General features: G+C 36.8%; 5 protein-coding genes across 8 annotated transcripts; 4 read left to right on the forward strand and 1 right to left on the reverse strand.

The window, feature by feature from the left end:
- Positions 1 to 1,623: 1,623 nt before the first annotated feature.
- LOC18012324 (NADP-dependent malic enzyme 3) lies at positions 1,624 to 5,535 on the forward strand. Its single transcript, XM_006394775.2, has 19 exons — positions 1,624 to 1,943; positions 2,216 to 2,336; positions 2,446 to 2,520; positions 2,611 to 2,762; positions 2,850 to 2,955; positions 3,041 to 3,106; positions 3,184 to 3,279; positions 3,378 to 3,449; positions 3,539 to 3,622; positions 3,725 to 3,823; positions 3,910 to 3,957; positions 4,043 to 4,096; positions 4,174 to 4,272; positions 4,357 to 4,446; positions 4,522 to 4,599; positions 4,679 to 4,753; positions 4,822 to 4,912; positions 5,051 to 5,179; positions 5,258 to 5,535. Exons 1-19 carry the CDS (start codon positions 1,801 to 1,803, stop codon positions 5,344 to 5,346), a joined length of 1,767 nt encoding a protein of 588 aa, XP_006394837.1. The 5' UTR covers positions 1,624 to 1,800; the 3' UTR covers positions 5,347 to 5,535.
- Positions 5,536 to 8,366: 2,831 nt separating this feature from the next.
- LOC18012325 (auxin-responsive protein IAA28) lies at positions 8,367 to 14,353 on the forward strand. Its single transcript, XM_006394776.2, has 4 exons — positions 8,367 to 8,605; positions 13,449 to 13,760; positions 13,976 to 14,040; positions 14,130 to 14,353. Exons 1-4 carry the CDS (start codon positions 8,478 to 8,480, stop codon positions 14,150 to 14,152), a joined length of 528 nt encoding a protein of 175 aa, XP_006394838.2. The 5' UTR covers positions 8,367 to 8,477; the 3' UTR covers positions 14,153 to 14,353.
- A 955-nt stretch (positions 14,354 to 15,308) lies between these two features.
- Positions 15,309 to 18,110, forward strand: LOC18012342 (ent-kaurene oxidase, chloroplastic). Of its 4 annotated transcripts, none has more exons than XM_006394777.2 (7): positions 15,309 to 15,608; positions 15,853 to 16,013; positions 16,308 to 16,469; positions 16,571 to 16,711; positions 16,807 to 17,061; positions 17,135 to 17,491; positions 17,584 to 18,110. In XM_006394777.2, exons 1-7 carry the CDS (start codon positions 15,476 to 15,478, stop codon positions 17,896 to 17,898), a joined length of 1,524 nt encoding a protein of 507 aa, XP_006394839.1. In that variant the 5' UTR covers positions 15,309 to 15,475; the 3' UTR covers positions 17,899 to 18,110. The 4 variants fall into 4 exon arrangements, with proteins under 4 accessions (XP_006394839.1, XP_024007490.1, XP_024007491.1 ...); XM_024151722.1 differs by having other exon boundaries at positions 15,476 to 15,608; positions 15,856 to 16,013; XM_024151723.1 differs by lacking the exon at positions 15,309 to 15,608 and adding an exon at positions 16,102 to 16,215 and having other exon boundaries at positions 15,884 to 16,013.
- A 2,071-nt stretch (positions 18,111 to 20,181) lies between these two features.
- LOC18012354 (receptor-like protein kinase 5) lies at positions 20,182 to 23,681 on the forward strand. The gene is made up of 2 exons (XM_006394779.2): positions 20,182 to 22,869; positions 23,000 to 23,681. The coding sequence occupies exons 1-2, from the start codon at positions 20,271 to 20,273 to the stop codon at positions 23,416 to 23,418; spliced, it is 3,018 nt and encodes a 1,005-aa protein (XP_006394841.1). The 5' UTR covers positions 20,182 to 20,270; the 3' UTR covers positions 23,419 to 23,681.
- LOC18012159 (early nodulin-93) lies at positions 23,645 to 25,016 on the reverse strand. Its single transcript, XM_006394778.2, has 4 exons — positions 24,824 to 25,016; positions 24,673 to 24,734; positions 24,150 to 24,225; positions 23,645 to 23,883 (listed from the first exon to the last, which is right to left on the reverse strand). The coding sequence occupies exons 1-4, from the start codon at positions 24,927 to 24,929 to the stop codon at positions 23,780 to 23,782; spliced, it is 348 nt and encodes a 115-aa protein (XP_006394840.1). The 5' UTR covers positions 24,930 to 25,016; the 3' UTR covers positions 23,645 to 23,779.
- Positions 25,017 to 25,453: the final 437 nt, after the last annotated feature.

The following is a 25,453-nucleotide window of genomic DNA, read 5'->3' on the forward strand; positions in this document are numbered from 1 at the left end:
GAATGGTCTCGAGGGTTCTGTTTCCCTATCTACTTTTGTGTTTCACCTGCCAATAAAAGCATGAACAAGTTAGCTTTTATTTAATGAGCTAAAAAGGATCAAATTCTCATGCATATCTTGAGCAACACGGTAAAGCCAATGAAAAGTTTCCCCTTTTGTTAGCAGGAAAGGTGAAAGATTATTGATAAGAATTTTTGTTTTTATCGTATAAGTTAAGGCTCCAACTATTGTATAAAATATTAAATTTTAGGAATGCGATATAAATATATATAAGATAATGGTAGTTAGAAGAATAAAATGAACATAGCTTTATATATATTTAGTTGTTTGTAGGGAATAGAGGATAATGGAAATAAATATAATTTAATCTAAAATATTATGGAAAATTGTAAAGATTACAAATGACAAATGTATACATCAACCAAATATATTTGATTAAAACATTCAATAAAAACATGACGACAAAATTAACTTTAAGATATGGCATAGGACAAAACTAAATGTGTATCTCTCTGAAGCAACCAGTAAAGTCTTTACATTTTGACTTTTTTTTTTTTTGAACATCGACTTTGTTTTGAAAATAATGAATATTGAATAGCAAATGAAAAAAAAGAAAGAAACCAAGCAGAGAAAAACTATAAAATCATTAAAAACCATAAATATCTATTTCCTCTTATTGAATAAAAGAGAATCAAGTTGCGCACCTATTCATTCATTGGCATTCAAACGACGTGATTTCTTTCCCACCTATTTTCAGCAAAAACCAGCTGATTGCTTTGTATTTCAAATTTCACTGCTGCCTTCTTTACAAGATCACGCAGGGTGATCCTTTCATTTTTTTTAACCCATTTTTCGTGCATGCAACAACACTCCTAAGTCCTAAATGAGTTTAACTTCAAGGAAACATGTCAATTGTACTAAATATATTATATGTAGAACCGTCTGTTGTAATCTACGTGTTCTAGGAAAAACTGCCATAGTAAAATGGTCCATAATACCGTTCCTGTCCATCCTGTGATAGCCTGTTATACGATTATTTGATCATCATTTTTTTTTTTTAATTTCATGAATTAATCATCTTCATAATAATAAATTAATATTTAATATCTCAGATGATGAAAATAAACAATCAAATCTGGAAAACTCATCTATCGATCCCTATGTTTTAAGAGAAAAAGACAAATTGAAAATACATCTTAAATATAAAACTCACGTCAATTAAAACATTAAGAAAAAAAAGAAGGTAATTTCCATCTACGACAGATTTCCCAGCTGAGTGATCTATATTTGCAGCTGAATTTGGAGATTTCAAAGCTATGTTTTCCCAATTGAGATCTTTTAAATTAGTTTATATTTCTCATATTTGTAACGTTCCTGCGGATAAACTTGCCAGGAGTGCAAAAACACGAGGTTTAAGATTTTCTTATGTAAATTTTTCGGTTTTGGTTTAGCTTTTTTTTTGAGAAGAGTATTTTACCGCAAACTTAATATTAATAATACGATGTTTTTGTTGGAGAAAAAAGAAGGTAATTTCCATAAGAAAGTAGAAGACCAATAGAAAAAGTATGAGACCATATTGTCCGCGTTTTCATTTCTCCTCATCTTTGACAAATATACTTACAGTGAGAAGAAATTTTCAGACTTTGTCCTCCTACATAATCGCCGATTATTAATCGGCATTGTCCTCTTCTGGGTTTTGATCCACTTTATTCTCTTTCACATTTTTCCGTCAAAAGCTTCCTCATTTCTCTTCCCCTGCCTTCTCTGCGTTTGTTAGCCAGATCGGAATCGTGAAAAAAAATGTCCAGCAATCCGACTCAGATCTCCGAAGATTATGTCTCCGACAACAGGTCCGGCGTCGGCGGCGGAATTTCTGATGTTTACGGTGAGGATATCGCCACATTGGATCAGCTCGTTACCCCTTGGGTTACCTCCGTCGCCAGGTCAGAGAGAGACCCACACACGAAATTTTTTGCCACATTTCACTTTCCTATTCAAGTTTCGCTAGATCCAAAATTGTAGTCAGAATTGCTTTGATTTGGATTCTTCTGTTTTGGATGAAATCGCTTTGTTTATTTTATTTTAATGACAAAAAGTTCGGATTTTTATAATAAGATATGTTTTCAACCCATTTTGTTTCTTGTTGTGGAAGCAAGAGCCAGTTTCTGTAACAATGTTGGTACTAATTTGTAACTATTTTGTGAGAAAACTACAGTGGCTGTACTTTGATGCGTGATCCTCGCTACAATAAGGGGCTTGCTTTCACTGATAAAGAGAGAGATGCTCATTACTTGACTGGTCTTCTTCCTCCTGTAATTTTATCTCAGGATGTTCAGGTGATTTGTTTTTTGAGATTGATGATTAGTATGATCTCTATCACAGTAAAGTCTCCAATTTTGTTGTTTTGAGGTTATGCTGATTTCAGTTTGGGTGTGTGGCTAATAGGAGCGGAAGGTGATGCACAATCTCCGTCAGTACACGGTTCCTCTGCAGCGTTACATGGCCCTCATGGATCTTCAGGTCATGATTGTTATCTAAAGATCTGTTTTGGTTAATTTCTTTTCAAAAATTCTGGAACTGGGAGCTGATGAATCTATCTGAATCTTTCAGGAGAGGAATGAGAGATTGTTTTACAAGCTTCTGATCGATAATGTGGAGGAATTGCTTCCGGTTGTGTATACACCGACGGTAGGAGAGGCTTGCCAAAAGTATGGGAGCATTTTCAGGAGGCCACAAGGTCTTTACATCAGCTTGAAGGAGAAGTGCGATTTTAATACTTTTCATCTCTCAATCATACCGTTTCCATTCAATTATTTGCATTTCTAAAGTACAATATTGACATTCTTTAGGGGAAAGATTCTTGAAGTATTGAAGAATTGGCCACAGAGAGGGATTCAAGTTATTGTTGTCACCGATGGTGAGCGTATTCTGGGTCTTGGAGATCTTGGTTGCCAGGTAAACAGAGTTTTTCACACTTTGAAAACTTAATCCCTTTTTGTGACATATGCCTTTATCTTTTCTTGCTGTGGAAATTCCACAGGGAATGGGAATCCCAGTTGGGAAGCTTTCTCTTTACACTGCTCTGGGAGGAATCCGTCCATCGGCTGTAAGCACCGAAACAAAAGCTGCTGAATTCTCATCTAGGAATTCTGATCTTAACATATATCCAATTTTCACATGCAGTGCCTTCCAATCACCATTGATGTGGGTACAAACAATGAGAAGCTCCTGAATGATGAGTTTTATATTGGACTCAAACAGAAGAGGGCAACTGGCGAGGTTTACTACTACTATTTTCTGGTTTTTCTCACACTTCTTGTGTTTGAAATATTCATGTTTCAGAAACTTAGTATTGTCTGGTTGCTTTTGTTATTCAGGAATATGCAGAGTTTCTGCACGAGTTCATGTGTGCTGTTAAACAGAACTATGGAGAAAAAGTGTTGGTGCAGGTAAATCATCTGTCCGATACTGCTTAAAGCTTGTTTTTTTTAATTCCATATTGTGTTGATATAACAATCCAAAGTACTCTTGGTTTCAGTTCGAAGATTTTGCAAACCACCACGCGTTTGAGCTTCTCTCCAAGTACAGCTCCAGTCATCTCGTTTTCAATGATGATATCCAAGTAACTTCTTGTCTTCCACATCGATATCAAATGACTTGTCCATTTTTGTGAGTTTTCTAAAGCTGACTAGCAAGATGTTCTTTTGTCTGTGTAAAATTTCAGGGTACTGCATCCGTGGTGCTTGCTGGGCTTATTGCGGCTCAGAAAGTACTTGGTAAAAGCCTAGCTGACCATACCTTTTTGTTCTTGGGTGCTGGAGAGGTGAGAGACCTTAAAAACATATACCAAATAAGTTGTCCTTTTTGTCTAGTTTGTCTTTGCTGCTAAAGCTTTTTATCTCTTTGAAGGCCGGAACCGGAATCGCTGAGCTGATTGCTCTTCAGATATCGAGAGAGGTTAGATTATCTGTTGCCTTCCTCCCATTTTTTTGGATATATTTGCTCCAGTTTGCCAATAATCTGTACATGTATTGTTTTGCAGACTGGAAAACCAATCGATGAGACCCGGAAGAAGATTTGGCTTGTGGACTCAAAGGTATTGTTGATTACATCATTGTTACTAGCTATTAATTTCATCTTCATTTACGCAACATCATTTGGATTATCTTGTAGGGACTGATTGTTAGCTCACGCAAAGAATCGCTTCAGCACTTCAAGCAGCCATGGGCGCATGATCACGAACCTGTCAAGGAGCTCCTGGGAGCTGTTAATGTACTTTAAAAAGCTCATCTCAAGATCTCTTCATGAGTAGATGACAAAAGTTTCTAAGATTTTTTTATTCTTATCTTGAATCAGGCAATCAAGCCAACCGTGCTCATTGGAACCTCTGGTGTGGGCAAGACTTTCACAAAGGAAGTAGTGGAGGCCATGGCCACCTTCAACGAGGTTTTGTTACCTTCTTTTGATGCTTTTTCTCGGTTTTGTTTCCCCTGATGCTCATATTTCTGCGGTGGGTTACAGAAACCCTTGATTCTTGCTCTCTCAAACCCAACATCTCAAGCCGAGTGCACGGCTGAAGAAGCTTACACATGGACCAAGGTAACGATCGAAGGCCTATTGATACCAGACAAGTGACTTGGATTTGATGCAACTAAAAGCAGCTTCTGTTTGATTATAGGGTCGTGCAATCTTTGCAAGTGGAAGCCCGTTTGACCCTGTTGAGTACGATGGCAAAACATTCCTGCCTGGCCAGGTTCGTTCGTTGTTTTTTTTGTAATATTTTTATCCACAACCCACACGGCTCATGTTCCCTTTTTTCAGGCAAATAACTGCTATATTTTTCCGGGTCTCGGTCTTGGTTTGATCATGTCCGGTGCCATCCGTGTCCGTGATGATATGCTTCTAGCAGCTTGTAAGTACACTACACTCCTTTATAACTGTTTCAAGACACTGTTGCATTGTTATTATATACATAATTATTTAGTTATTCCGCTGTTTTAGACCATTTGTTTAATCTTTTGGAAACTGAGTTTCATATCTGTTTTATTAGCGGAAGCGTTGGCCTCGCAAGTGACGGAAGAGAATTTCGCCAAAGGACTGATCTATCCGCCATTTGCAAACATCAGAAAGATCTCTGCTAACATTGCAGCCAGTGTGGGAGACAAAACCTACGAACTCGGTTAGTTTCATAAGTCTTTCTTTATAAAGATGTCAAAATATTTCCTTTGCAAAATCTGATATCATGTTGGTTTTGCAGGACTGGCATCGAACCTGCCTCGTCCTAAGGACCTGGTCAAGATGGCAGAGAGCTGCATGTACAGCCCTGTCTACAGAAACTTCCGTTAAAAGATCCTTTGTCCATTTTGCCTCCTCATCTCTTTTTTACTTTTTCCTTTCATTGGTTTTGATGCTTCATTATAGGACAACTTCTCTCCTGTTTTAACATTTTTTTTCCTTCTTAAAACTAATAAATATAACGATTTAGTGAATAGTAAAAATAAGTCAGGATTCATTTTTGTCGTACGCGTTTGGTTCTTTCGATGTTCAAAATTTTGGTAATTTTATTTAGACGCTAATACTTACCTCGGACAAGATCTAGTGTCTACTCATATCTTATTATTTTCATTAATAATGTTTACTTGATGTAATAAATTAAAATATAATCATTTTTTCCATATATAGCATTTTATAAGTTTGTTTTTCCAAACTAATATAATTTTGACAGTTCTACGACTGATTAAGATCACTTTAAGAAATATTAAAAAAGGAAGATTCTACAGTATTTTTGAAACAGAGTGAAGATAGTAGAAGCATCAAGCGAACCAGCTGGCACTTTCTATGGAAGTTCGATAACTGACGTTCATAACCCAATCTCTTAAAAAAATCTATGAATGCATTTGATCACTTAAAAGTTAAAACCATCTTGTTGTGGGTGATCGGTGTGCATTCCAAATGCGGCTCACAAAAACTATATATATAAAAAGTTAATTCCGCATTTCGTCATTCTGTATAGCACCACAAATGAAACAAGTTTTTTGAACGGTGAAACAAAATGAAGATAGTACGATTAGATAGCATCGCACCACACTTTCCCATGTTACCAGTATATTAATATGACAAATTCTTTTTTTTTTAAATATGACAAATTCATCGTTGATATCTTGCTAAATATCACCATTTTGTTGTAATAGAATGAAATGATTTTCAAATATATTACAAGAAGAAAGGAATAAAGCGAAAAGGAGTGTTAAAAGAGAACATTTGAAGTGATTTTGGGCCTGAAATAATAATCATTACAAAGTCAATGATCCCATCCATCATATCTCAAAAGTCTAGAAAAGATAAATAAATAATATAAAGGGAAAGATTAAAAAAAAAAAAAAAGAAGAAGTAAAATTGTAAGTGGTGGCCCTCCATTAGTGGCCTAGTTATTTATGATAATGATGATTGCATTGATTTCTTTGTTAAAATGGTTATACATTCATTGAACATCTATGTGTTTAGTTGTCCTAGCCTTTTTGCCTGATAACTTTTATTTAATATAAAATGATAGGCATGCCTACATGTGTATCGAGCATTGCTATCAAGATCTTCATAACTCCATCTTTGCAACACATTATTATCAGTCTTTTCTTCAATTGTTTTTCTCCTTCGGTGATCAATGATAAGATATATATGCACTTACTCGTATAATATTACTATTGATAAAATGTTGAAATTAATTCAAATGTTTAATAAACTCTGGCTAAACAATTTTCTAGCCGTTAAGATTTATCCCTTCTATCCCAGCTTCTAGCGATACATCCTTCCTCCCTAAACTTGTTGAAAATCAACCATACTAAACTAATCAGATAATTTTTAATTATTTTTATCTTATAGAATAATTTTTTTTTTTTTGTGGTTGGACAGAGATAGGATCGGCTAATCCGATTCGCAATACAGTTGTCCACTCATTAGTATGATTATTTTTTATGGATCATCTACAACTGACGCACATTTTATGAAAAAAAATTAGAGTTATGACACTGCAACAAAATTAATACAAATCATTATACTATAATTAATGTATATTGCTGATTTCGTTAATCAAGTGATATACTTATTACTATAACTAAATGCGTACTCGCAAATCGTGGCCAATGAGCCAAAACTGGCCACAAAGTGTAATATGCCGTCTGTGGTTGTACTTGATTATCGTCATATCAATAATAGCTTTAAGATAGGCCCTTTTAAATAAAGAAATCAATAGCTTTAAGATATTTGTTCATGGGTTGATAATTTCGCTAAACCAATCAATTATGTAACTTGAAAAAGAAACAAACATTATGGAGGCAAATTGTATATAAAAAAAATACAGAAAAAAAAAATTAAGTTAGTAGTGGAATTCTAGTGAAAAAAATAGAGAGTTTAGTAGTGGAATTCTAAGTATACATACATTTAATATACATATAAATAAAAGTAAACAGAGGAAGGTTTGTAAGCGAGAGGAAGAAACGAAAACCTACTACAGTGCTACTTTTATTGGTAGGCACTCATTTAAGCATGCTTAGGAATCTCTTTACTCTTTCCTTTTCTTTGTCGGCCTCCATCCTCCAATTTTTATATATACAGCAAATCGATGGTTACGGACGATGTTGATCATCATGCATGATACATTGATACATTTATTTCTCTCATGTACTCATGACTTCATGATATATGTTTATGTAACCACGGATTTTCAAATCTTAAGTGTCAAATATCAATTTTCTGAGATGCATGTCTTACAAAATATTTCGATCTTAAGAAAACTCGCATCGCAAATGTCATGATACATAGGAGAATCAAGTGTAGATACATTTTTAGGTTATAAACATATAATTTTCGTTTTTTAAGTAAGATCGCATTTTTAACTCGCTAAAAGTAAGAACAGTTTTGATAAGATTTGTGTCTTGCGTTAAAACCTAACATAACCAATAGTTTGGTAAATTTTGTTTTATTTTATCAGATAAATATTGTTTGAATGTTTTTTTTTTCATAATCTTTTACAAGTATGTGTAATATTCTACCCTTTATTTATGAGATTTTTTTTATGATCATCATGGTATAAATCACTGATTATACATAGAAACACTACTAGTTTTGAAGTTTAAAAGAAAAACACTACTAGTTGTACAGTAAAAAATATGCATAGATATAGTAATCGACTAATCGATAGTTATATATATACAGTATATAGTTATATATATACAGTATTTGTATACTGTATCAATAATCAGTCCGTATCATATTCATACACGTATGAAACGCATCTTGACATTCGGAATCCATACAAGAAGGATCTGTTAGGTGATTATTTATACAACATAAAATCTCTTTTTCTTTTTAATAATTTGAAGATAAAAGAGGCTACTTATATAAAGATTGGAATTGTAGTACCTTGCCAACCACACATATAATACTCCTCAACACCCAAAAACACAAAGACAAACTTAGAAATGGAAGAAGAGAAGAGATTGGAGCTAAGGCTGGCTCCTCCCTGTCACCAACTCACTTCCAACAGCAACAACAACGAACCTAAACAAAGAAGCTTCACCAAAGAAACATCATTTGCTTCCAATAACAGGTTCTCTTAATTCGTTCCACAGTCTCATCAATGGTTCGTAACCTTTTATTAATCGATTCAAATTATGGTTGGCCACTTTAGATACTTTATATAGTAAGCTCTGGTTATACACAGTATTCAGTTATTAGTATATGGATTTTGGTCTGGGATCTTGGTTATTTTTTAAAAAAAAATTGTTTATCGATTTACGATTGTTGGTCGTATAATTGAGTTTAGTTATGTTAATTATACAAACAGTTATACAGTTAGAGTCAAAGGACGTGTGTGTCTATGTGTCAAGAGTCGTGTCTTGTTAGTGTGTCAGTTATGTCCAAATAGAAGAGTTGCATCTCTTCACTTAGTGTCTGTTGTTTTAGTTTATAAGTATAACGATGTCGTGATGTAAAAACACAAGTTTGATATTCAATAAAGTCTCTGTTTCTTTACATACTCTGTTTATCAAACGATTAACATGGTATCAGAGCCCTACTGATTCAAGGGCCAAATTCAAGTAAAAAAAAAAAAAAAAAAAAATCAGAGAGTGATGGAGATGATGTCGCATATCGTGACACCAATCTTCAATGGTGAGAATTATGGATTTTGGCGTATCAAGATGAAGACAATCTTCCAGACGAAGAACCTGTGGGAAGTTGTCGAAGGAGGAGTTCCAAATCCACCTGTACAAGGTGATCACAGTCCTGAAGCAATTTTACAGAAGAATCGAAGTGATGAGGCAGTTCTACAAGACTTAACTGCATTACAAATTCTTCAAACAGCAGTCTCGGATTTCATATTTCCTAGAATTGCTCCTGCATCAAGCGCAAAAGAGGCTTGGAATGCTTTGGAGATGGAGTTTCAAGGATCTCCACAAGTAAGGATGATAAAGCTTCAATCACTGAGAAGAGATTATGAAAATTTGAAGATGAACGAAGATGATAATGTCAAGGTTTTCACGGGAAAGTTAATTGATTTGGCAAATCAATTGCGAGTCCATGGAGAGGAGAAAACAGATTATCAAATTGTTCAAAAACTTCTCATCTCTCTTCCTGCAAGGTTCGACAGCATCGTGGCTGTGTTAGAACAGACGAAGGATCTACAAACATTGGCTGTGACAGATTTAATCAGCACACTTCAAGCACAAGAAAATCGTTTCTCATTACGATATGAGAATTCAACAGAAGGTGCGTTCAATGCACAATCAAGAGGAAAGAAATCTGATTTCAAAAGGGAAAACAGATTTGGTGAAAATCAAGTAAAAGAAAAATGGTGTGATGTCTGCAAGAAAGACAACCACACAGAGGCAGATTGTTGGAGGAAACAAGGTTCAAATGTTCAAAAAAAGGGTTCGAAGAAGAAGAAGAGATGTTACAACTGTGATAAGACAGGACATTTCTCAAGGGATTGCCCTCTAAAGAAACATGAACGAGCACACATGAGTCTTGAGGAAGAAGACGATGAAGACGAAGGTCACATGCTCTTCAGTGCAAGTGAAGAAACACCAACAATCACCAAAGAAGAAGTATGGTTGGTAGACAGCGGTTGTACCAATCATATGACAAAGGAGGAGAAATACTTTATCAAATTGGATAGAAGTATTAAGGTTCCAATTAAGGTTGGAAACGGAGAAGTTGTAATGACAGCAGGCAAAGGCGACATTGCTATCATTACAAACAAAGGAAAACGAGTCATTAAAGATGTTTTCCTTGTACCTGGATTAGAGAAGAATCTACTAAGTGTTCCACAAATAATATCTCATGGATACCGTGTCATGTTTGAAGACAAGCGGTGTATAATCTTAGATCCTATGGGGAAAAAGATTATGGAGATTAAAATGGTTCACAAGAGTTTTCCAATAAAATGGAATTCTTCTCAAGAAAGTGCTATGAATGCTCGTGAAGAAGAAGACATGGAGTTATGGCATAGGAGATTGGGTCACGTGGGAAATTCAAGAATTCAACAAATGCAAAAGAAGAAGATGGTGGATGGCTTACCAAAATTTCAAGTGAACAAAGAATTGTGTGGAGCATGTAAACTTGGAAAGCAAGCAAGAGATGCGTTTCCGAAGGAGTCTCATACAAAAACAAAGGAGAGACTTGAACTTGTTCACACCGACGTTTGCGGTCCGATGCAAACTGAGTCACTTGATGGAAGTCGATATTTCTTATTGTTCGTAGATGATTATACTCACATGTGTTGGGTATATTTTCTCAAGAACAAGTCTGAAGTTTTCTCGATGTTTAAAAAGTTCAAAGCCTTGGTGGAAACTCAATCAGTTTGTAAGATCAAGAGACTTCGATCTGATGGCGGCGGTGAATTTACTTCAAGTGAATTCATCAAATTCACTCAACAATGCGGAATCGAGAGACAAGTAACAGTGCCGTATTCGCCTCAACAAAATGGTGTAGCGGAACGTAAAAATCGTTCATTGATGGAGATGGCACGGACCTTAATTACGGATCAAGGACTTCCATATAAATTATGGGCAGAGGCGGTGTATACGTCGGCATATTTGCAGAATCGATTACCCACAAAAGCCATAGAAGATGACATCACACCTATTGAAAAGTGGAGTGGTCATAAACCGACAGTTGGACACTTGAAAATCTTTGGAAGTTTATGCTTTGTACACGTGCCCAATGAGAAGAGAAGAAAATTAGATGAAAAGGCCAAACGTGGAATCTTCATTGGTTATAGTAGCCAATCAAAAGGCTACAGAGTTTTCATCTTAGAAAGTGAGAAAGTGGAGATATCAAGAGACGTGGCATTTGAAGAAAGAAAGAAGTGGGATTGGGATAGAAAAGAAGAAATCAAGAGAAACTTTATCGTACCCGTGAATAATTTACAAGCACAAGGAGATCATGTCGAAAATATCTCCAGCCCTGTTTTATCTCAACTTGGTAATCAAGATCACGATAATGAAGAAGACGCCTCAACATCTCCTCAACCGCCAAAGAAATTCAGATCCATGACAGAAATAATGCAAGTCGCACCTATGGTGGATCTTGAAGAAGCGGCTCCAGCCTATGAAGCATGCCTTCTTGTAACAGAGGAACCACAAACCTATGATGAAGCCTCAGAGATTGCAGAATGGAGACAAGCCATGGAAGAAGAAATCAACATGATCGAAAAAAACAGAACATGGCTACTTGTGGAGAGACCAAAGGAAAAGAACATCATTAGCGTGAAGTGGATATATCGTCTCAAGACAAAAGCTAATGGTGATCCACTTAAGTACAAGGCAAGGTTAGTTGCAAGAGGTTTCTCTCAAGAATATGGTGTTGATTACCTTGAAACTTTTGCACCAGTTTCAAGACATGACACAATCCGGGCAATCCTTGCTCTCTCGGCACAAATGAAGTGGAAACTTTATCAAATGGACGTGAAGTCGGCGTTTCTCAATGGAGAACTTGAGGAGGAGATCTATGTAGCACAACCTCCTGGATTTGTGATTGAAGGAGAAGAAAGAAAGGTGTTAAGGCTGAAAAAAGCTTTATACGGCTTAAAACAAGCCCCTAGAGCTTGGTATGGAAGGATAGATTCATATTTTCTTCAACATGGATTTCAAAGAAGTATGAATGATGCAGCTCTATATGTGATGAAGAAAGGAAAAGAGATCTTGATCGTGAGCCTGTACGTAGACGATATCATCATCACGGGTAACAATTCTCAACTCATTGAAAAATTCAAAGAAGATATGAAGATGGAGTTTGAGATGACCGACTTGGGGCTGCTAAATTATTTTCTGGGAATGGAAATAATTCAAGATGAATATGGAGTTTTTCTGTCACAAGAAAAATATGCCAATAAGCTTGTTGAGAAGTTTGGAATGAAAGGATGCAAGAATGTAAGCACACCACTTACACCAAACGGCAAGAAGATTGAAGATGATGAAGAATATGGTGAACCAACAAAATTCAGAAGCATCGTTGGAGGGCTGTTATATCTTTGTGCATCAAGGCCAGATATAATGTTTGCAAGCTCTTATCTCTCACGTTACATGTCAAAGCCGCTGAACAAACACTATCAAGAAGCCAAAAGAGTTCTAAGGTATGTCAATGGAACGTCTCACTTTGGAGTTCAGTTTTCAAGTGTCAAGTATCCAGAACTGCAAGGATATTCAGACAGTGATTGGGGAGGATCAAATGAGGATAAGAAAAGTACATCCGGGTATGTTTTCTCTCTCGGATCTTCTGTCTTCTGTTGGAACTCTAGTAAACAGCAAACAGTGGCACAATCAACGGCGGAAGCAGAGTATATCACCGTGTGTTCAGCAACAAATCAAGCAATTTGGTTACAAAGACTTATGGAAGATATAGGCTTTGATTCTCAAGAAGGAGTTCCAATTTTCTGCGACAACAAATCGGCAATTGCCATTGGGAAAAATCCTGTTCAGCATCGAAGAACAAAGCATATCGAGATTAAGTATCATTTTGTTCGTGAAGCTGAACACAAAGGTCTTATAAAGCTCAAGTATTGCGAGGGTGAAATTCAACTTGCGGATCTGCTTACTAAAGCACTTAGCAACAGAAGGTTTGAAGAACTAAGGAGCAAGCTTGGTGTGGGACCGAAACTCAATTAAGGAGGAGTGTTGGTCGTATAATTGAGTTTAGTTATGTTAATTATACAAACAGTTATACAGTTAGAGTCAAAGGACGTGTGTGTCTATGTGTCAAGAGTCGTGTCTTGTTAGTGTGTCAGTTATGTCCAAATAGAAGAGTTGCATCTCTTCACTTAGTGTCTGTTGTTTTAGTTTATAAGTATAACGATGTCGTGATGTAAAAACACAAGTTTGATATTCAATAAAGTCTCTGTTTCTTTACATACTCTGTTTATCAAACGATTAACAACGATATGGCTAAAATAGGGTTGAGGCAGCTCCGGTGGTGGGATGGCCGCCGGTGAGATCATCCCGGCGAAACATAACGGCACAGTTAAAGGAGGAAATGAAGAAGAGAGAGTGTGATGAAGAAAGAGAGTTGTACGTTAAGATCAACATGGAAGGAGTTCTCATAGGAAGAAAAGTCAACCTCTCCGCTTTTAACAACTACCAACAGCTTTCACATGCCGTTGACCAACTCTTCTCTAAGAAAGATTCGTCGGATCTAAACAGACAATACACTTTGGTCTACGAAGACACCGAAGGAGATAAAGTTCTGGTCGGAGATGTTCCTTGGGAGTAAGTTTAATCAAATAAATTTAATTCAATATTGACTTACTTTTACCAATTGAAATTCATTTTATACTGGGTTTTTCTTTCATATTATTTATTTTCTAAAAAGGTCGTATTTTTGGGGTTGTTTTCCTATCATTACTAGAATTGAGTTTGAAATACATCGGATAATAATTTATTCATTGGACAAATTAATGATAATAGTTTCGTTTATTTCTTAGGATGTTTGTATCGACAGTGAAGAGATTGCACGTTTTAAAGACCTTCCACATCTCCTCGCTCTCACGTAAGATTATCTTTCTTACGCAACCTTTTCATGGCATACCGCATACGTACATCTCACTAACCTAATGCTTTTGTGTTGTTTTTCCCCAGCTAGAAAACGTGGCCAGGAATAGAGTGAGGTTCGCCATAATCATCAGTTCGGTGATTTGTTTATAATTGTAATTTATGGAAACTAATGTGGTTTGGCTTGATTTACTGAGTTTTTTGTTTGTCGTTGTTACTTAGATTTTTTTTCTTTCTTTTCCAACTTATGTTCTAGGTTTTTGCTATTGTATGACGATTTTGTCTAAAGATGCAGTTTGTTTAAGTAAGCGGGGTGGTATAAGTGTTATCGTTTGTATAAAATGAAAATAAAATAAGTGTAACTGTGTAAGCACATACTTATAAAGCCTGATATACTTCATGCCATCTTATCGTTTTTAAAGTAAAGAAAAAAGAATATATTTAGCCCCCTAAGGTAAACCAAACCGATTCAACAAAAAAAAACTTCATATATATGGCATCAAACCATATTCTAGTTTTGTAAAAAATCTATTTTTCTATATACTGAAAAATCAAAATTAACCAGATTTAAAATAGAATAAATGAAATGAATATTTTTAAAAATATTTGATATTTAAAATAAAAAAGTTGAAAAAAGCAACAACTTTGTTCATGGAACAAGAGTAAATCAATGTTGTGGAACAAAAAGAACAAGGGGATAGGCTGGAAAGAGCTTGGAGTTCAAGTTTGACAGGGACAAATAGAAAAGACTGTTGGCTGATGTGACTTTTGAATGTATTAAGGAAGATTTCGAAGTTCATACTGTATGTATTTTAGATATGAACAACATGATGACTAAGATATATTTACTCTTATGTGAATGTAGGCCAAAACTAATGAGTGTTTACTATCTATAAATACATAAATAGGGATTAAAACTAGATTAGTTCAACTATTTTGGAGAAAATCGATAGCTTGAGACAAGGGCAATCACGGGTTGTTCTTCAACATCTACCATTGTCTCACTCTTAGTGAGCAAGAGCATCTCTTTACTTTCATGAAACGGTGAGTTTTTGGTTTTTATTTTTCCGACTAAAAAACCAAAACCAATTCTGGTTTGGTTCAGTACGTCTAGGGTTATATCCGGCCCAAAATTCATAAATTCCATTGAAAGATGAAACGGTGAGTTTTTAGCGTAAAAAGTAGAAAACAAACGTGTCGTGTCACAAGATGAGATAGGAAAATGGAACAGCAGGAGGAGGATCATAGAACAGATACATGTCTCATTGAAATCGGAAATTGGCAAAATCCAAAAACACCAAATATAAACTTCCAAACCAAAAACGCCAATCAGAGACAAAACTCCAAACTTTCCATTCTCTTGACTTCAAAATGAATTCACCACTTCATCATTTTCTTCTCTTTCACATAAACACACCAATCACACTCCTTCCATGGCATCCATGATTTCGCTTCTCCTTGGCTTTGTTGTCTCCTCCTTCCTCTTCATCTTCTTCTTGAAGAAACTGCTCTTCTTCTTCTCCAGACACAAGATGTCGGAAGTTTCTAGGCTCCCCTCTGTCCCAGGTAGTATCTTTTTCTTGTCCATTTTTTTTCTCAGCTTTCTGGGTTTATATACTAATCACTTGTTTGGTCTCTGATTTTAGAATCTGGGTTTCATTTGGTGGTTTCGTGATTTAGGGAACTAGTCTAGTTAGCTGGATTGTCATCAATCATCAATCATCAATCATGAGCTCTGATTTTTAAAAATGTTTTTTTTTTTTGTTTTGTTTGCAAACTCTGAAAGTTGGTTGATGTGTGTTTGATGCAGTAGTGCCAGGATTTCCGTTAATTGGGAACTTGCTGCAACTAAAAGAGAAGAAACCACACAAGACGTTCACTAAATGGTCAGAGCTTTATGGTCCAATCTACTCTATTAAGATGGGTTCTTCCTCCCTTATTGTCCTCAATTCAATCGAAACCGCCAAAGAGGTTAGCTTTCGCTATCTGATGTTGTTTCTGTAAAATGTAAGGAATGTACAAACAACTCCTAAGACATTATTCAATGGTTGCCTGATAGGTCTGTAAGCTGATTCCTGATGAAATGTAATAAAAATCCATCCTTTATCGATCTTGAATTGTCTCAAGAAGTAGCTCAATGTATCTCGGAGATGTGTTGAAGAGAAGATTATCTGTCTCTTCTTTATTTGATGCTAATCTGAACTTTTGGAAAGCGGAGTTGATGCACTCTCTGATAGTATTCTCTCTTCATGTGTTTGTTTTCAGGCCATGGTAAGTCGGTTTTCATCCATCTCAACAAGAAAGCTATCGAATGCGTTGACAGTCCTCACTTGCAACAAATCTATGGTTGCTACAAGTGATTATGATGATTTCCACAAATTCGTGAAACGGTGTCTCTTGAATGGCCTTTTAGGTGCAAATGCACAGGTGAGTTCACAGTTTATTTACCCTGCAGCTTCTTCTCGATATTCTTTGTGGCAAACTGAATCAAGTTTTACGTGTTGTGTGGTTTCTTCTTTTTCTTTCAGAAACGAAAAAGACACTACAGAGATGCCCTCATTGAGAATGTGACTTCCAAGTTGCATGCCCACACGAGGAACCATCCGCAAGAACCTGTAAACTTCAGGGCTATATTCGAGCATGAGCTTTTCGGAGTAGCCTTGAAGCAAGTGAGTGTTTCGTTTACCCTTATACTTTAGGAAACACACTTTTCTATTATTTGTTCGTCAAGTGAAAATATGAAAATGGTTTTTTTCTTAAATAGGCCTTTGGGAAAGATGTAGAATCCATTTACGTCAAGGAACTCGGTGTGACTTTGTCAAGAGACGAGATCTTCAAGGTTTTAGTACATGACATGATGGAGGGTGCAATAGATGTTGATTGGAGAGACTTCTTCCCTTACTTGAAATGGATTCCGAACAACAGTTTTGAAGCAAGAATCCAGCAAAAGCATAAACGTAGACTCGCGGTGATGAATGCTCTGATTCAAGATCGACTGAATCAGAATGATTCAGAATCGGTATATTGTATTTGTTCTATTGTCTTCATTTATTGCCTTACTCTTCTCATCTGATCTCTACTAATATAAACAGGACGATGATTGCTATCTCAACTTCTTGATGTCGGAAGCAAAAACACTAACCATGGAGCAAATCGCAATCTTGGTTTGGGAGACGATTATCGAGACAGCTGACACTACTCTGGTCACAACCGAATGGGCGATGTATGAACTCGCAAAGCATCAAAGTGTCCAAGATCGTCTGTTTAAAGAAATCCAAAGCGTCTGCGGAGGAGAAAAGATCAAAGAAGAACAGTTGCCTCGGCTTCCTTATGTCAATGGAGTCTTTCATGAAACGCTTAGGAAATACAGTCCGGCTCCTCTTGTTCCCATTCGCTATGCTCACGAAGATACTCAAATCGGAGGCTATCATATCCCTGCAGGAAGCGAGGTAAAGTCTCGTTCTTTATCATAACCAAAACAGAGTCATTTTCACATATGAAGTTGAATTTATAGAGTCTATTTTGAAATCTCAATGTGTAGATAGCGATAAACATCTATGGATGCAACATGGATAAGAAGCGTTGGGAGAGGCCAGAGGAGTGGTGGCCGGAGCGTTTCCTGGAGGACAGATACGAATCGTCGGATCTTCACAAGACAATGGCGTTTGGAGCGGGAAAGAGGGTTTGTGCTGGTGCACTTCAAGCATCTCTAATGGCAGGCATCGCCATTGGGAGATTAGTACAAGAATTTGAATGGAAGCTTAGAGACGGCGAAGAAGAGAATGTGGATACATATGGGTTGACCTCTCAGAAGCTCTATCCTCTCATGGCTATTATCAATCCAAGGCGTTCTTAAGAGATCTTTCCTTATGTTAAGTTTTACTTTTGTCTGTTTTATGAACAGAACAGTCCAAATATTATTATGCTTGAATGTTTTGTCATACTTCAAACGTTATTTGGGTCATATGGACATGTACTCTTGTGGTTTCTACTAGTGATGTTAAGATCTTGGCCTGTAAATATAATATCTATGGGCCAATATAAAGAAATATTTGGTTTTCTACCAATTTCAAACAAATTTATTTTTTTGTTGAAAATTGACTAATTATCGACTTTAAAGAAGTTTTATTTTTTTTTGTTAAAGAGAAAACATTAGAGAAGTTTTATTTGGGCATCTAGATTATAGTATAATTTGTTCTAGTAGAGGGTATTATTTAAAAAATCGCCCCCGGGCTGCGTTATCGTAGGCACAGCGCTGGTGACGTTGCCGCATTACCAATTTACCAATTACCACCTAGAAGAAAGAAAAATTATACGAAGCTAAACCGAAATCTCAAAGTTTGTTAATTTTTATTTATTTTTATTGTATAACACACTACAAAGTACAAACACCTAGAGGCTAATGGTGGTGTCATTTTCTCCAATTACTCTTAAAAGAATAAAAACAGAATTTCACAAGAATACAACCATATTTGATTCGAAGTGTGACATTGACACGTTGTGGACAGACTAATATCAAGAACACAAGGGCTCCCCGAATCTATATTATCTCTTCTCGAATTTCAGACCGTAGAATTGAAGAGTCAACGTTCAAAATCAGACAACGTGAAAAAAAAAAAATCAGACAACTTGTGTAAATATTCAAACTATATAATTAAGGTATCACGCACAGACTTTAAGAAACATACGCACGTTCCAATATAATTTTGTTTAATTTAAAAAGGAACAGAAAATTAGTACTACGTGAATAAAATTAGATAGTGAAAAACTATTAACTTTTCAATAATATACGGGAAGAGTGAATCTATTTTTTGTTAAAAGAGTATAAGCCAACAAAATGAGAGGAAGTACAAAATTTCTCACATGAAAATAAAAGATATTGAAAATGGTAACCCAAGAGTGATTTGGTGAGTATAATTATAGATGACTTTGACTTTACTTCCTGACTTTTCAAATGGCACAAGTTTCTTGGCAATATTGTTCAGAGAAATGGGTGGCCAAATATTAAATTACTCTTGAATATTTAAAATGCTCGCGTGTTTGAATTGAACGCCCCTAGATTATCAGTATATTAGCACTTTAAGCGCACTTCAACTTTCCAGTTCTAGAAGCACTGAATATTATATGAAGACTAACTGGTGCTTAAAATAGACTCTCTGCTTTTGCCAATTTGAATGTATTCGCTTTAATCTAACTGAACACTCATAAAAAATAATTGATCGACTTATTATATAACTTAATCAGATTTTAAAAGCACTACTATTATAAGTTCTCGAATGAGTTTCAACTAAAGGAAATAAACAAAAAAAATAGATATTTCAGCCAGTGCCGTGCATATGACTATATAAAAAAGGCATTTGCCCCAGACCCCTTAAATTATAAATATTTTGGAGTCCATAATTTCCAAAAATTAATTTTAGTGTAATGATTCATGCACATTTTTTGTTGAGTCTTTACCTGAGTTTGGTTCTTCCTATTGTTAAAAAATGGTTTTTTTCCCTCCAATTAGTTTGATTAGTTTCTAACAAAAGTTCCAACTTTCTAATTATTCTTTTTTAAGAGCCACTAACATCTCGATCCATAATTTTGACCTTTCCTTTTATGTCATAATTTCAATTCTATTTTGTAATAATCCGGAGACGTTTTTATAGATAGTAATAATTTTAAAAAATACATTATAGAGAAAATGTAATATATATTTTTTTATAACAGTTTAAGTTTTATCTATCATTTATTAGTTTTTTAAAATTATGTCGATTTTTTTAAATTCCTCTCAAGCCTCCGGAAGTCTTCGCACGGCACTGGTTTCAGCACAAATGAGAACCTTTTGAGAAACCTTCAAGTATTAATATACACTCATAAAGATAGTTGACTGCCTTGAGGCATTTTGTGATAATATTTGATAACGTAAACAATTTAATCTCATCGGGAAAAAAAATCTTTGTTAAAGAAATCAGGTACAAAAATAAAAACACCATAATTCATTTTGTCAAACGTCTAGATACAAAATTAACCCGGTTAGACGCCTGATAGTGATAAAAAAAAGGACTTAATGACGTAACGAGTACCCAAAATTCAAACAACTTTTTGGATTAAAACATCTCATCGATCTTCACCTCTATATAAAGATGAAAAAAAAAAACTACAATTTCCTCGAACGTGTATCAATTCACAGTCAAACTCTGTTTGCCGAATTTCCCGGCAAAAACCTCAACAACCAAAAATTAGATGACGATTTTACCCTTACCCTTTATCTTCTTCTTTCTCACATCAATGCCCTTTGCTGTAATTTCGCAGCTCGACGAACGGTCAACGCTTCTCAAACTGAAACGCGAACTCGGAGACCCACCGTCTCTCCGGCGATGGAACGACAGATCTTCTCCCTGCGATTGGTCGGAGATAACCTGCGTCGCCGGAAACGTCACCAAGATCAATTTCTACAACCAGAACTTCACCGTGACGGTTCCGACGACGATTTGCGATTTCCCAAATCTCAGTTCCCTCGATTTGTCGTATAATCTTTTCTCCGGCGAGTTTCCGACCGTTCTTTACAACTGCACAAAGCTTCAGTATCTCGATCTCTCCCAGAACTACTTCAACGGCACACTTCCCGCCGACATCGACCGTCTCTCACGAGAGCTCGAGCATCTCGACCTCGCAGCTAACGGCTTCTCCGGCGATATCCCTAAAAAGATCGGTTTGCTTTCGAAGCTCAAGGTTTTGAATCTCTACATGAGCGAGTACGACGGTGCGTTTCCGTCGGAGATCGGGGACTTGTCAGAGCTCGAAGAACTTCGTTTGGCGTACAACGATAAGTTTTTGCCGGCGGAGATTCCGACGGAGTTTGGGAAATTGAAGAAACTGAAGTATTTGTGGTTGACGGAGATTAATTTGATCGGAGAAATCCCAGCCGTTGTTTTCGAGAACATGACGGATCTCGAGCACGTTGACTTGGCGGCTAACAAATTATCGGGTCGGATCCCAGACGTCTTATTCGGGTTGAAGAATCTCACCGCTCTCTATCTCTTCGCAAATGACCTAGTCGGAGAGATCCCCAAATCTATTTCGGCGACAAACTTGGTGGAGCTTGATCTCTCCGCGAACAATTTGACCGGTTCGATTCCGGAAGCAATCGGTAATCTGACGAAATTAGAGTATTTGAACCTGTTCAACAACCAGTTAACCGGTGAAATCCCGGCGGCTATCGGGAAATTACCGGGATTGAAGGAGCTGAAACTCTTCACCAATAAGTTAACCGGAGTAATACCGGCGGAGATTGGGTTTAATTCAAAGCTAGAGCGGTTCGAAGTGTCAGAGAATCAGCTAACCGGAAAATTGCCGGGAAATTTGTGCAAGGGAGGGAATCTTCAAGGCGTGGTTGTATACTCGAACAATCTCACCGGAGAAATCCCGGAGTCGCTCGGGAATTGTGGGACCCTCCTCACTGTTCAGCTACAAAACAATGGCTTCTCCGGTGAATTTTCTTCCCGGATCTGGACTGCTTCAGGTTTATATAGTTTACAGGTAAGTAACAACTTCTTCACCGGGAAATTACCGGAGAAAGTTGCTTGGAACCTTTCGAGGATCGAGATAGATAACAACGGATTTTCCGGTGAGATTCCTCAGAGCATCGGTACTTGGTCTTCTCTAGCTGAGTTCAAAGCCGGAAACAATCGATTCTCCGGTGAGATCCCGAAGGAATTGACGTCTCTTTCAAATCTCATATCAATCTTTCTCGATGCGAACAATCTCTCCGGCGAATTACCAGATGAAATCATCTCATGGAAGTCGTTGACAACGATAAATCTATCAAAGAACAAACTTTCCGGGAAAATTCCGAGAGCTCTAGGATCGTTGCCACACTTGCTCAATCTTGACTTATCGGAGAACCAATTCTCCGGTATAATCCCTCCGGAGATCGGGAATCTGAAGCTCACAACACTTGATCTGTCATCAAACAGGCTCACCGGGGAGATCCCAGACCAACTTGATAATCTTGCATACGAGAGAAGTTTCTTGAACAACTCTAATCTCTGTGCAGACAAGCCGGTTCTTAGTTTACCGGATTGTCGGAAAACTCTTCCGAGCTCAAAAGGGTTGCCGGGAAAAATCCTCGCCATGATTCTAGTCATCGCCATTCTTCTCCTCGCCATCACTCTGCTTGTCACATTCTTTGTGATTCGTGGTTACACTATGAAACGAAGAAGAATGAGAGGCTTAGAGACGTGGAAACTAACTTCGTTTCACAGAGTAGATTTTGCGGAATTCGACATCGTGTCAAATCTGACGGAGCACAATGTGATCGGAAGTGGCGGATCGGGAAAAGTTTACAAGATATTCATCGAATCCTCAGGACAATATGTAGCAGTGAAGAGGATATGGGACAACAAGAAAGTTGACAAGAACCTTGAAAAGGAGTTCATTGCAGAAGTTGAGATTCTAGGAACGATCAGGCACGCGAATATAGTGAAACTACTGTGTTGTATCTCGAGGGAGGACTCAAGGCTTTTGGTGTATGAGTATATGGAGAAACGCAGCCTGAATCAATGGCTACATGGCAAGAAGAAAGGTTCTGTAGAGGCTAATAACCTGAACTGGCAACAGAGGTTGAATATCGCGGTCGGTGCAGCTCAAGGACTTTGTTATATGCATCATGATTGCACTCCCGCGATCATACACAGAGATGTCAAGTCAAGCAACATCTTGCTTGATTATGAATTCAACCCCAAGATTGCAGATTTCGGGTTGGCAAAACTGTTGATTAAGCAAAACCAACAACCTCATACAATGTCAGCTGTTGCTGGATCCTTCGGTTACATTGCTCCAGGTAAAAAACATTCTTCAGATAGATCTCAAAACCAATTGATTGGAGTGGTTCATGTCCTGATATATATAGATCATGTCTCATATGTATACGCGTATAACATTGTGTGGTCTCTAACGTTTTTATGTTGCAGAATACGCATATACATCAAAGGTGGATGAGAAGATTGATGTGTACAGTTTCGGGGTAGTTTTGCTAGAGCTGGTGACTGGAAGAGAAGGAAACAACGGAGATGAACACACAAACTTAGCAGATTGGTCATGGGGACATTACCAATCTGGGAAACCGACAGCGGAGGCGTTTGATGAGGATATCAAAGAAGCTTCCAAGACAGAGGAGATGACAACAGTGTTCAAGCTAGGTCTCATGTGTACTAACACATTGCCTAGTCACAGACCTTCCATGAAGGAGGTTTTGTATGTTCTTCGCCAACAAGGACTTGAGGCGACAAAAAAGACTGCAACAGAGGCACATGAGGCACCTCTACTCGTTAGTTTATCAGGTCGGAGGACAAGTAAAAGGGTAGAAGATGAAGATTTAGGTTTTGTATAATCAATAATCACACAGCTTTGAGTGTGTGTATGTGTTTTTTTTTTCCTTTTTTTAGGAGATGCAGAATGTACAAATGTATTTAGAAACCTTTTAGGTTTATTTTTACTCAGATGTGTTTAGTAAGCAAAGCAAAGTTTTAGCACAAAACTTTAGGCTTATTAACTAAAAATATCTTAGCTTTTGTCAAGAGTATATAACTGCCTTCCTGTAACATATTTGAGATAAGTCGTTGAAAATAACTGAATGAGAATGGTCTTTATAAATCTACTATTCCTTGTAATTGATCTTATTTTGAAAGAAAGACAAAATGCATAGAGAGACAGAGAAAGATGTGTGATTAATTGAGCTACACAAGAGGAATTTATTTAGAGTCTTGCTGAGCTTTCTTTAACTGAGCCTCGGTGTTTCTCCTTGCGCCTTGTAGAATGGTTTTGTCCGCAGTTATGAAGAATGCAGCGATGGATGCTGTTCCGATGATCACCATTTCACAAGATTGAAACTTTCGTGGGTCAGCAATCAGAAGAAAGTAACACAAATCTATCGAAAAGAAAGCTGACAGAAACCATTTACTCATCAATGCTCCCTAAACTCAGATAGATTTGGTGCCATTTTTCAAAAGTTCCAAGTTTAATCGGGAATACCGAGGCTTCTTCAACAATGTTCATTCAGGTTCAAAGCTTGTATTATTTTCTACTTAGTTCCTGGAAGATCATAGAGTTAAAAGAGCTAACCTGCAGATACAATGAGTGCCTGAGCAGTATAGTTTAGGTTTGCCTTGGCCCATGGGAACACACGAACCGCAGCTATCTGTTAGGAAAGCGAGCCGAGCTCAGTTTTTATATTATACACACATCTAAGACAATGTGACTCTACTTATAAAAACAGATTCCACTAATCACAAAATACATTATAAAGAGAAGAACAAGACTTATAAAAATTATCGAGTCCCGATGTCATAAAATCAGCAACAAAGAAACAGAGCAACCAGATCAGAAATCATTTAAAGATCTCAACTTCGAACAATGTATAGCCAGAAGGTAACACTTCAATGATCAAGTAAAATTTGGGAAAGTGATAACAAAATGTGGGAGATGAATGAGGAGAAAAAGCCTCTGCTTTTAAGAGATCATGTGACAGTGAACAAAAAACTAAACTAATTAGGTCACTAGAAGGAAAACAATTAGATAAGAGCTGATTCAGTGAACCTCTAATTCCTTGATATAGCGGTATGACGAGTGAGATGAAAAAGATTACCGTGGGGATAGCACTAGCCACGGCGGCGACGGCGGCTGCTTTAGCTCCGGCAATAGCTCCGGCTGCACCAAAAACATCCAAAATTAATTTGGTGATACGAATTTTCAGGGAAAAAAGAGAGATAGAGAAAGAATAATAAAAAAAAAGACACCTTGACTGGAAGTTTCAGCTCGCCTGATCTTATCAATCTCGTCCGGAGATGCGACGACGAAGAGATTCTGCTGCCTCCGGTTACCCATTCCCGACCGGTTTTCCATCGGATTTTGCGTTTGATCTTTCAATTTTCAGGGGAGAGAGAGAGAGAGAGAGAGAGAGAGAGAGAGACGGGTCGCGATTGGTCGTTAAATTTACACGGTGAAATGGAAACAGATCAATCTTTGGGCTTCAATGACTTTCCCTTGTTTTTTATAAAGTTGTGATCTTTCCCCCAATGGCCCAATGTATTGAAACGCCCACAGTTTTTATAATTTTGATATTTAAAAATCAAAATCTCTATCGAATTTCTTAATTTAATCTTAATAAACCCAATTTCTTATTTCTGAATAGGAATATTGTTGTTCTTTAAATTAAAAAAATATCAATTTTCAAAATTAAGTTAATTTATTTATTCATTTGACGACAACAAAAAAAAAAGTTGATTTATTCCATTTTCTGCTTTTTTTTCTCTATAAAATCCGACTTTTAAATTCGTCATTAGTCTTTCTACATTAATTCATCGTCAACGATTAGTATTGTACTACTTGTGTGGATTTGGTCAGTAAAATTGAACTCGTCCTTGGTG

This window comes from Eutrema salsugineum, unplaced genomic scaffold (genome assembly GCF_000478725.1).
Source record: "Eutrema salsugineum unplaced genomic scaffold, Eutsalg1_0 scaffold_6, whole genome shotgun sequence".
NCBI classification, from domain to species: Eukaryota; Viridiplantae; Streptophyta; class Magnoliopsida; order Brassicales; family Brassicaceae; genus Eutrema; species Eutrema salsugineum.

Coding starts and splice junctions, on each gene's coding strand:
- LOC18012342 (XM_006394777.2), top strand. CDS start 15,476: ATGGCATCCATGATTTCGCTTCTCCTTGGCTTTGTTGTCTCCTCCTTC. Junction 15,609..15,852: donor TAGGCTCCCCTCTGTCCCAG/GTAGTATCTTTT, acceptor TGTTTGATGCAG/TAGTGCCAGGATTTCCGTTA. Junction 16,470..16,570: donor TTTTAGGTGCAAATGCACAG/GTGAGTTCACAG, acceptor TTTTTCTTTCAG/AAACGAAAAAGACACTACAG.
- LOC18012324 (XM_006394775.2), top strand. CDS start 1,801: ATGTCCAGCAATCCGACTCAGATCTCCGAAGATTATGTCTCCGACAAC. Junction 2,521..2,610: donor TGGCCCTCATGGATCTTCAG/GTCATGATTGTT, acceptor TGAATCTTTCAG/GAGAGGAATGAGAGATTGTT. Junction 3,280..3,377: donor AGAAGAGGGCAACTGGCGAG/GTTTACTACTAC, acceptor TTTGTTATTCAG/GAATATGCAGAGTTTCTGCA.
- LOC18012354 (XM_006394779.2), top strand. CDS start 20,271: ATGACGATTTTACCCTTACCCTTTATCTTCTTCTTTCTCACATCAATG. Junction 22,870..22,999: donor CTTCGGTTACATTGCTCCAG/GTAAAAAACATT, acceptor TTTATGTTGCAG/AATACGCATATACATCAAAG.
- LOC18012159 (XM_006394778.2), bottom strand. CDS start 24,929: ATGGAAAACCGGTCGGGAATGGGTAACCGGAGGCAGCAGAATCTCTTC. Junction 24,735..24,823: donor AGCTGAAACTTCCAGTCAAG/GTGTCTTTTTTT, acceptor TTTTTGGTGCAG/CCGGAGCTATTGCCGGAGCT. Junction 24,226..24,672: donor TGGCTAGTGCTATCCCCACG/GTAATCTTTTTC, acceptor CTTTCCTAACAG/ATAGCTGCGGTTCGTGTGTT.
- LOC18012325 (XM_006394776.2), top strand. CDS start 8,478: ATGGAAGAAGAGAAGAGATTGGAGCTAAGGCTGGCTCCTCCCTGTCAC. Junction 8,606..13,448: donor TCATTTGCTTCCAATAACAG/GTTCTCTTAATT, acceptor TGGCTAAAATAG/GGTTGAGGCAGCTCCGGTGG. Junction 14,041..14,129: donor CCACATCTCCTCGCTCTCAC/GTAAGATTATCT, acceptor GTTTTTCCCCAG/CTAGAAAACGTGGCCAGGAA.